General features: G+C 33.8%; 2 protein-coding genes across 2 annotated transcripts; both read right to left on the bottom strand.

Moving 5' to 3' along the window:
- Positions 1-2,405: 2,405 nt before the first annotated feature.
- LOC100244252 (uncharacterized) lies at positions 2,406-2,720 on the bottom strand. Its single transcript, XM_002283100.2, has one exon. It carries the CDS (start codon positions 2,718-2,720, stop codon positions 2,406-2,408), a length of 315 nt encoding a protein of 104 aa, XP_002283136.1.
- Positions 2,721-4,413: 1,693 nt separating this feature from the next.
- LOC100266594 (uridine nucleosidase 1) lies at positions 4,414-9,804 on the bottom strand. The gene is made up of 9 exons (XM_002283117.5): positions 9,452-9,804; positions 7,633-7,748; positions 7,446-7,505; positions 6,118-6,300; positions 5,908-6,012; positions 5,389-5,485; positions 5,189-5,296; positions 4,931-5,066; positions 4,414-4,846 (listed from the first exon to the last, which is right to left on the bottom strand). Exons 1-9 carry the CDS (start codon positions 9,564-9,566, stop codon positions 4,738-4,740), a joined length of 1,029 nt encoding a protein of 342 aa, XP_002283153.2. The 5' UTR covers positions 9,567-9,804; the 3' UTR covers positions 4,414-4,737.
- Between the last annotated feature and the right edge of the window lie 1,665 nt (positions 9,805-11,469).

The raw sequence follows: 11,469 nt of genomic DNA on the forward strand, positions 1-11,469 counted from the left end.
CAAAAGTGATTGGATGAAAATTCTCCAACTCTTATACACACGTGTATGAAACATGAAACTTTATGATTGCATGTCATTAATTGGGTGCTACAAATATAAATGAAAGAAGGAATTCCTTTTATGAACAAATGACAATAAAAGCCCAAGTGCCTAGCTGGTAGTGGTACCATCCGATGCTGCTGTGATTCACTGTGATGATGGTGACATTTTGGTAATTTTAGAGACCGATTATTAGGTATACAGGATCATGGATGTGGGAAGCTTCCGTAGATGAGGTAGCTTGGTTTTAGCATCAGCAGGGTTAATTGAAAGGAAAGAAAGAATCATTGGACTGAACTTCGTACTCGAATTGGACTTGGGCTACAAGTAATATGTGTATTATGGGCTTACTTCCAATTGGCTAAAAAGTATTGCTCCACCAAATAATGGGCCTTACTCGAATCTTAAAATTAAAGAAAGGAATCAGGAGGGAACATCAACGCTGGCGGAGCCAGCAAAGGCCCTCAATTTTCCAAATAAAAAAATAAAAAACTCCCTTACATGTAAAGCTTTTTTAGGAAAACAAAAACCAAACTGGAAAATTTGCCCACAATTTTCCAAAAAAAGAAAAAAGAAATTTCCCTTACATGTAAAAATATTTTAGGAAAATAAAAACAAAAATGGAAAATTGGCCCCTCTAAAAAAATATAAATTTTATTTTAAAATTTTTAAAAATAAAAAATAATGATGACTAAATAATATTACCAAAAACATAATATTTACCATTAATTTCTAATAATATATTAAGATTAAACTAAAAATAAAAAAGTAAAAAAAAATCTTATTTAATATTATTTATACTTATTTTTTTCTTGTTAATTCAATATTTTTCCTTTTTATACGTTTTTTTAATGTTGGTTTAACTAAATCATAAAAAATAATATTTATTTAATTCTTATTAACTATTTATATTGTTACTTAGAAGTAAAAAAATAATATAAGTCCATCAAAATCAACCCATTAAGCTACTAGAATTTTAGTGATTCATTATATGAAATATAAGTTTTTTTTATAAAAAAAAAATTTGCTTTCAACTATCTTATATTTACTTATTTGAAAAAGAAAAAAAATTAAGGTATTGATTTGGTATATAAGGAAATCTTAATTTCTATTTTTAAATGTACATGCAAAAATCTAGGTTTTTGGATGTAAGTATAAAAAATAAGAATAATATATAAATAAATGAGATCAAGTCATAAGACAGTGAGACTTAAAAGGAACGCCTCTTTCATTTAAAAATTATTTATAAAAAAAATTATTGATTTCTTTAAAATAATTTTAAAGGATTTTGCTACAAAATGATTAAATTATTTTGAAAATTTTCTTTAAATATTCTTTATAATTTTTTTTTATATAAAATCTAAACCTTTGTTTAAGTGTTTGCAGTACATGGTTGTTTGGTTTGATACATTTTTATAATTAATATTTAAAATTATTTAATTTTTTAATAATAATATAAAATACCACTAGAGAATGATAATTATAATATAATATTTTTATTGGGTGCCCCTGGCAAAAGTCTCTGGCTTTGCTACTAGCTTTTTTGTTAATGATATTTGAAGGTCACTACTTTTTATGATACAATATTAATTTAATTTAAGTAATTAAATAAATTAAATATGTTTGACAAAATAATTTAATGATATGATTTAAAATAAAAAATAATTTTAAATAATAATTAATTTATTCATTTTACTTCTTTACCTTTATTTATCCTAATTAACTCCATAATCTATTTTACTATTCCATGATCTTCATTGTTATTCAATTTATTTTACTTTAATTATAATTTATAAAAATAAATATATGAATTTAGTAATTTAAAATAAATTTTATGTTAATTTTATCAAACAATTTTAATAATTAATTTAAAATTTAAATAATAAATTTTAAGTTAATAACTTAAATATAATTTAATTTAAAATCAACTTAAATTATTAAATAATAAATATTAAAATTTTTATCAAAAACCGTTTGACTGATGACCAAGGTTAATGCCATTACTTTTTTACATCCACAAAGAACCAGAAAATAAACTGTAAAACAAATGAATTAAGATAAAAATTAAAATTCAGTCTGGGCAGCCCCGATTGATGTAAAATTAAAAATACGTACTTTCAACTTTTGAAAATGCGAAGATATACATGTGTATATGTATATATACAGCCTTCATCACACCCCAAGGAAGAAAAATATACGGTATTATCTTAGTTAGTTAGTCTCCTAAGTAAAGGAGAATAACACAAACCTCTCACATATACATCAAATTATATACACTCAGGATCGGGTGTTGTTTACCTTCACAGACAGAGTTAATAATTTGAAAGAAAAAAAGAAAAAAGAGATGCTCGAATGATCAATCAACTCTACCTATAATTGTAAGGGGTAATTTTGATAACAAGTCCGGGAAAAACATCGTCGGGGTCGTGAATATGGGGGTTCTCTTCCACGATATAAGGATCCCCACATTTTTCGCTGATGGTATGCAGAGTTTCTCCTTCCCGAACTACGTAAATCTCATCGCATGGCTTCTTCGCGTCCTTCTTGTGCAGCCGAACCATGATCTCATCATGACTCTGGGCGGATTCACAGCAGCTCAACACCAGCATGAGTGCCAGGAGCAGTGCACTGTACCAGGAGATCTTCTCTGCCAGTTCAGTTGAAGAGGAGATAGGAGCCATGATTGGAGCAACTTTGGAATTGGACCCTTCTTTTCCCTCTAGGGTTTTTAAAGATTATCGGTTGAATTAGGGGTATGTTTGGGCTAGAATTGGAAGTCCCCAAAGAAGATATAGTGATGCTTTCTTTGGTGGTTGGAGTGGGTATACGGTGGTGAGAGTTTCTGGCGGGAGTTGAAACGGTTCCCTCAGTGTGGTAGGTGATTGTCCGCAAGAAGAAATAAAAACTCGGAAGACAAGGTAGAAGAGGTAGGTTTAACTGCTTTATTGAATGTGTTGGAGGCTACGTCTTGCCTTCTGACTGGTTGAGTCATGAGTGGAGGTGAAAATTGAAAATTCTATATAAATCAATTAAAATTGAGTTTAATCTTCAATGATCACAAAAATAGATTCGATTTGACAATTTTGAAACGAGTTTCAAATTTTTTTTTTCTTTCTAATTGATAAAAATGGATTAAAATCAATATTTTAATATTTCCATCTCTTTTTATTTATAATAATTTAATATTTGAAAAGTTTAAAATCCAATTTATATAGCTAGAATGTATGGTTTATAGAGCTTGTATTCTTTTCTCTATCACAACTAAATAAAAACAAAAATTATTCTTTGTAATTACTTTTTCCCGTGTCGATTTCGATTGTTTCAAGTGGAGGGTACGTAGGTAATCTAATTTTGCTCCCCTAATGATATAACTCAAGTGGGGTACCTACATAATCAAATGCCAACAAATGCAGAAATCTGAACCAATTTTTGAATAATTGGAATCATACAATGCGAGAGTTGACATTCCAACAAAACCATGACTGGGAATATGTTCATGTTAGGTGGCCAAGCCTTTTCTATCATTGAATAATGCATTTGGGAAGTTTTCTTGCCCCATGTCTGAGATTGAATTACCCCTCACAGTCTGAAAACAGATTGCTTCTGACTCGGAGTCACAGAAACATAGATTATTTCTGATTGCTCTGAAAGGATGAATCTGGCTTTGAGAAAAAAAGAAAGATGCAACCCATGCATTCATTAACATGACTAAAACATGTATGATTTAAATGTAGCTAGATGAAGGGAGAATATTCAAATGCACAGGTAGAAAAATTTATGATTTCAACAAACTCACTCACACAATAGGCCGAATATTTAAATTCACATCTGCTTGCATTAATTGACCTCGGATGATCAGCAGCATAAGTCACATCGTATATTCCTAGCAAGCCTGATACTAAAAAATTAATGTTATATGAAGGGTCACATGGAAAAAGAAATTAAAGGATAACCCTACAGATTCGAAAATTTCTCAACAAAACGGACAACCCATGTCCGATAATCCATGTCAGTTGTAGTTCCACAACCACATGGAGGATCTGAAGTTAGGGTGAAATGTGACCATCCAAACTCGGATACTGATTTGGAGGTTGAAGAATAGTAGATAGAAGATTTCAAATACATACAAATTAAAATTTCGGTAAAGCCCTTCATTCTACATGAAATGAAATTCAAACAAAAACGAGGGTCTCATCCATGAATTTCAAATCTCCTCATAGATCACAAATATGGAACAACCAGTGACAATTAAAGTGCAATACTTACAAATGGGTCAGCATTAAACTGATAAACTCCACTTCATCAAAATTATTCATTATGATATTAACAAATGAGGAATAGCATTGCGTAGGTTGTATATGCTGAAAATCCAAATTTAAGAATAGCCATTTATTCCCATGTACAAAAATGCACTATGTACATTCTAAGTAGCCCAGAACACAGAATGAGGATAATGGATTGCCCAGAATGTTTGGGCTTCTTTCTAGTTGAAGATCGAGCAAATTGTGCTTACACATGTGAATAAATATTGGAACATTTTCAAACCGAGACCAATAATGAGGCCCCTACATCCATAATTCCTTGAAAAGAAAAAGAAAACAGAGGACAAATCATAAATGGGTTGAAACCAGAAAACCCAACCTTCATCTTTGACAGTTCTTTCACATCTTCAGCATAAAGAGCAGCTCCCCACAGATTTCACAGTTTCATCAATAATTTCTTGATATAATTAAGTACTCCATCCACATCAACTGTCCAGGCAACTGAGACAGGAGAATAGCCAGTCCACGGGTTGCTTGAATTCCATCTGCATCAAATCATTAGACATAATCAATGCAATTAATAGAAAAAGCTGAAATGCACTTATAAGAACGCATTAGTTTGAAAATACATTTTTAGTCCTTGGTCCATCAGTGTATGGCCCAAACATATTCCCTGTGTCTCAACCCTCACTACTCCCTCCTTGTATGTAAAGAGATCAGGCCGGACCAGTGCCGCAAAACTAACTGGGTCATGAAGGAAGATCCCTGCATTTGTAATCAAACTTCAGAGTCTATCAAGTAGATGATTACCAGAAAATTGAAGCAAATAAGATAAAGAATTCAAATTTGGAAATTTTACTATATTAAAACTTTTAATGGAAGATTACCATAGACACCATCAGACTTCACATGCCAGTCTCTGTAGAATTTACAAATATCACTTATGAATTGAGCATATCTTCCTTCTGAATGCCTCAATTGATGGAGGTCAGCATCTGAAATTTTGAGAAGGATATTATTTCACACAGAAGAGTACACAAGTGAAGCTATTCAGAGATATGAAGCAAACTAAAATGTTGACACAAACCTGTGAATTTGATTTGGGTGGTAATATTTATTCCAACAACAACTATATTCGCACCAGAAGTAAACACAACATCTGCTGCTTCTGGGTCCCCATAGATCTGCAAGTTAAGAGGAAATGTTGAGTCTCAATCTCTTATCCAAGAGGAGATAGAAATTTATCAGTTTGAGTTGAACCAAGTTCCTAAGCTGAGAACTAACAACCTGAGATTCCACATTTGAGGACTACAAAAGAATCTCCTCTAAATTACCAAGGCTTTGTCTAGTGCAATGGACATTTTCTTCTTGGAAAAAATAAAAAATATATAACAGTGGCTTAAGATGATAAACATCAGCTACATATGTGCTTCTATTGACACTGGGAAAGTACCCAACTGAACCATGGATCTTCTGCTAGGAAAAACTTGCATTGGAACAAAAAAAGCACAAAGGTAAAATCTTCACTCCACTACAAAAAACTGGACAACCCATTGAGGCACGTATGTCTACTATAAGTCACTGATAAAGTTGATTTAGCACTCACATTAGCTTCGGCAGCAGGATTGACATTTCCCAGTGCAAAGAAAGCACCACCAAGTACGACCACCTTCTTCACCTTGCTCGCAAAGGACGAGTCCCTTTTAATAGCCTAATCAATAAAAATACATTTGTGTGACCAGAATGGTATGCATTGCAGAACTCAGACCATGAAAATCACAGAATTGAACTGAAAGGACAGGATACCGCAACTTACCAAAGCCACGTTAGTCAAAGGCCCCAGTGCAAGTATAGATACTTCACCAGGATATTCAGAAACCTTATCAACTAAAAATTCAGCTGCATTCTTCTCGATTTTCTTAGCTTTTGGTTGGGGTAAAAATATGTTTCCCAGTCCATCAGAACCATGAATAAAGTCAGCAACACGAGGCTCTCCCCCCTGATCCAACACAAGGATAGTTAGGCTGCAGTAAGTCAAAAAAACCTGAACCAAAAGTGGTGTCAGTTGACAAGGCAACAAGGACAATGATTCATGTGGAGACATGCACCTATGAAGATGTATCATAACTATAAAAATATAATGTCACATACATGGATGAAGTTTTCAAAATTTTCATAACAGGTTGGGCAATCTGATTCCCAAGAATATAAAGATTGAAAATAAAAGAATATAAAGCAATAATGGTGGATATTCTCTTCTGTCTAATGCATTGAAAGTTGAATACCAAACATTGATAATTACAATTCAAGCACTACTTCCTGTGGTGTTCATGTTGCTGACACTGCTTAGGACAAGGATGCTATGAGCACTTTTTTTCTTTGGCTGGAGAGTAGACAATTTTAGCTAAATGGCAAGGTATTCAAACTCCTAGGCTTTAACATTGAACCATTTCAGAGATTGCTGTGAAACAGACATCAGGCCCAATGAACATTTCAGCGACATTTGCAATAATCATCACAAACCCATACCCTAACTCTGTTGGGACCATCTGCATGGTCAGTGATTGCATTTCAATTATGTTTAATTTCTTCAATTGAACCCAGATCCAGGCAAAGGCTTCCATTAAAGTTCATCAGTGAACAATTTCAAGAATCATAATCAAACCTAGTTCAGGTCACGGAGCATTCCAGCGACATTTCTATAATAATCATGGACCCTTCTCTTACTCTTGTGTCAATCTGCATGCATTTCAACTGTGCTCTATTCATTCACATCTTATTTCTTAAAACATTAATCAACAAGAATTTATTAGAACAAGGTGGTGGGGTTTCCAACACCTATAACAAACTGATTAACAGAAATTTGTTCGCCTGACTTACTACCTAAAATCCAAACTACACCTAGGTAGTGTGTCAAGTTTATTTTCAAATCATCACACATTCATAGTTTTCTAAAAGAAAAAATATGGATTACTTTACAAGTCTTATTGATCTGTGTTCTTGATAAAATTTAAAACCTTGAAATTCAAAACTAATTATTAATATGCACAGAACTGATTAAACAATTTGAGAGTCTCAAAGAAGAGAATTTGGTTGCAGACAACACTTAGCTTAAGCTGAGGAATATATATATAACCCATTTACCTTCAGTGGTCCAGAGCTGCCTTCTGCCACAGGCACATCAGGACGTCCTGCGATCTCACACTATCCTTTTGCACATTAAAAAAGGTAATTTGATCATGAACATGTTAAAAAAAATGAGCGACTTGAAATTGTGTCAAGATAAATATCATTGTACAGGAAGATGAAATCATCTAAAGCAAAAACATACCAGAAGCAAGGCATTGCGAGTGGCATCTTTTGTTGTAACATTACCGAATACTGTTGTCAAGCCTAAAATCTCCAATTCTGGAGTTTGAAATGCCATTAAGATCGCCATGCTATCATCTGAGAACCATAAAAAATGCCATTCACAACTCACACATGAGGGCCATGATTGGATGGAAAGCATACTTACACATAATGCTACAGTATCTATGCCTAGACTAACACTTGGGCATGTGTGATCATGGTATCTCTCTCTCAACAAAATGGAAAATCATAAAATATTTCATTCTTTGCATGAGGATATCAATTTTCTGCACCAGAACCTTTTATAACAAGAAAAATTGTTCATTTATCCTGAGTAGAGAGTCACAAAGTTGTTTTCTGTCTCTCTCTCTCAATCTTGCATCTGTTGTGGCAGGTTTCCAAGGAAAATGTTATCAGGAAAAGAAATGAATTTCAAGCTTTGACTCAAATCAAACTGGAGGCACTATAAAACTTTTTCAAAGCTTTATGACAAAGTATTAATCAGACAAACATCGTTTCAATTGAAAAATTCTATACAGGGGTAAAATCTTCAGAATGTCTGTTTCCTCAAAAGGAGGACTCGCTACAGTTGGAAAGGGGAATTGGCAATGAAAGGAAGTGAGAGTAAAAATAAAGGGGAAATATCCCAATTGAAAGTTTATTTCATTGTTGTTAAAAAAAGACAACTAAAAAATAAAAGAAATGGAGCAAAACATTGAAGTGTTAAAATCAATATCCTTCCACTTCTCTTCATTTTTGAGAGAAACCGAACTTTTCGCTTATATTTGGTTCTAGAAAAGCACAAAGGAAAGAAAAAAAAAATTAAGAAAAATGATTTTCTCATGTTTGGTTTTACCATGGAAAATATGAAATCAAATCAAATATAATTAAAATTAATTATAAACTTATACATTTTCAATTTTTATATCTTTATATATAAAATTTCAAATAATTGAAATGAGTTTTTAGTATTATATAAAAATAATTTATCAATATTAAATCTATTTTTTATTTTCCTTCACCTCTTCTTTTTTTTTTTTTTTTTTTTTGACTTTTCCTCTCTACTTTTTTCCTCAAATTTTCTAGGACCAAACGTAGCCTTAAGGATGTCCATTCATCTTCCTTCCAGTAAGGTTTTTTTACTAATTCCAAACATGGAATCCGAGAACTAAGCATAAAATTCCCTTTTCTGACCTTGGAATATTTCCTAGGAAGATACATTCAGCGAGTAGATTTTACAGAACAAACTCTCCACGGAAACCAATGATCCTATGAGGACTCCAGAATGCTAGAGGAAAGCGTTTCATTTGTCTTCCTTTTAGAAACCATAAGAACATCCAAGATTCCAAGATTCCAAGATTTAACCTTCACTTTCTTCTCTTCAGTTTTATCAGCAATCAAAGTGAGAATGAAAACCCCAAAAAAGGGAAACTGACAGAAGAAACATGTAGCCCTAAAACTTGCAAAATTTTGATAAATCAGAACATGCTCATCTCATATGGCCCGGCCATTCATAGGAAAAGCCAACCAATGCACCAAGTCAAAGGCAGAAAAAAAAAGTAAAAAAAAAAATGAGAAGATAAAGGCCAAAAGATCGAGAAAGGATCCAGGCGATGGATAAACGACATAACTGACAGCGATTTGAACGAACAACACGACCCTAAATAAAGCGCAAAGGTGAAATACATTGAGTCGATTCCAGTGACAGAATGAACATAATCCGCATTCAACTCGCAAATAAACATGAATCATTGAATTCAAAGAAAAAGCAAACCGAAAAAGAGAAGGAGGCACCGTACCGATTCCAGGATCAGTATCGATAATGACCTTGTCGGGTTGAACAGGAGAATTAGAAACGACGTCGTACGAGGCATCGCATAGCCCACCGTGAGAGCTCAGCATGACACACTCCATTACCGGGGAAAGAGAGCTAGGGTTTTATCAGTCAATAAAGAACAATCCGGCGATGAAAGGGAATGTGAGGGGCATACACATATATGGATGGAGAAATATATATATAGAAATAATAGAGCGAAAGAGAGAGTAGTGAATTTGGCTTGTAGGAGTGGACGGCGGAACCGACGCTGAGCTGAGCTGAGCTGCCCTGCCGTTATCATATACATATATATACACATCTTCCCCCCTATATTGGAATCCACGTTAATCGGTACAAGGATTTTGTTATATTCACCAATTAGCGTGCTGCATGTGGATTTGAATCTTACACGTAATTATCTTGTTCCACCCGTCGCTTCGGAATCAAAATTAGGGTGCGCCCATCTTTAAATATTTCCTACTCGTCCATTTTTTCAAACCATCGGCACCGAATTTTTGTTAAAATATTTTATAAAATCAAAACCCGTTAGACTTGTGAGACAACATCACACGTCTAAAATTTAAACTTGAAAGTATGACCTTATAATACTACAAATTGATTAGTAATTTCAAATATTATTTTATTTTATTTATTGACACATACGTTAATAAAAGAAATTTTATGAAATGAATACCGCATCATTAGATGAATAGTAAAAGAAATCTGGAAAGGCGTGCGGAAAGAATTAAGTTGATGTTGTATTTTATTAAGGATTAAAGCGAAGGCATTATCCAAAAGGTACTTTACAAAAACTAAGGTATTTTATATCTCCAATGTCACGTTCCCACGAATATTCCACCAGAGAGCTATGTCGTTTATAAAGAAGACAAGATCGACAAAGCTAAAGAAGATAAAAAGCATAAAGGCATATATTTATTTAAACATATACCATAATCCTATTTTCCGACTGCAAAAGAGGAGTTCAGTTGGGACTTGGGAGTGACCGACCTACCTGCTACCTCCGGCCGGTAGTTAAATAATTCAGTCTCCAATCATCGTGTTCACGTGGGCCGCTTTTATTTTGAATTAGTCACCATTAGCTCAATGTGATTAATTATTTTTTATTTGACATGAATCTGTTCCACTAGCCTAGACCCAGTTCCCAACCCCAGTTTATATTGAATTAATCACCATGAGCTCCATAAGGACGATTGTTTTGATATATCATTAGCATGAGGGCCACCAGACCAGCTCTACGCACCCAGAGTTAGGAATTAGGTGATATCAAAGATGCAAGACTTGAGCATACTCCCAGCACTTAAGCAATACCAAGTCCCAAACGCATCGTCTATCCTCCAAAGTCAAATCAAACTTCCCAAATTTGCCGACAATTTTGAATCTCACCCATTTGGGTGGGTATTGCGTCATTTGGATGGGCAGCCATGGGATTTATGTCGTCAGTTGCAGAGGAGAGACGTATAAAATACAGGCATACACTTCACGTGCAATTATGTACCAGATAAAACTGCACATGCCCACCGTCTACATACCAATCAGCAGGATTCTGGATTCACGTCGTCCCACATGCCTGATGTAATTAGATTCATGTGCAAACATGTGACTATAAAAATGCCCATAGTATTTTAGCAAGCTTTAAAAAGCTCAATGTGGCGCACTCCAGATTGTGTGGCGGAGAAACAAAATTAAGATTTTTGCAAATATTTTGGCCATATCTATATATTTCCCTGGTTTTCTACAGACCCAATGGTAATCACCACCTACCACGGGAAAGAAAAAACTACAAATGCATTAACTAGTTTTGTTGCTCTCAATGGAATTTTCAACCAAAGAATTCTCCGGCCCACCAATGTAGAGTCTAAAACTTGTGGTGCCATACCATGACATGTGACTTTCCCAAACACTGACCCCACACAAAGTGATAACTAAGAGATGCTCTGAGTATTATAAGATAAGATCACCAACACCATTCAACGCAATTTA

Source organism: Vitis vinifera, chromosome 8 (assembly GCF_030704535.1).
Source record: "Vitis vinifera cultivar Pinot Noir 40024 chromosome 8, ASM3070453v1".
Taxonomy (NCBI): Eukaryota; Viridiplantae; Streptophyta; class Magnoliopsida; order Vitales; family Vitaceae; genus Vitis; species Vitis vinifera.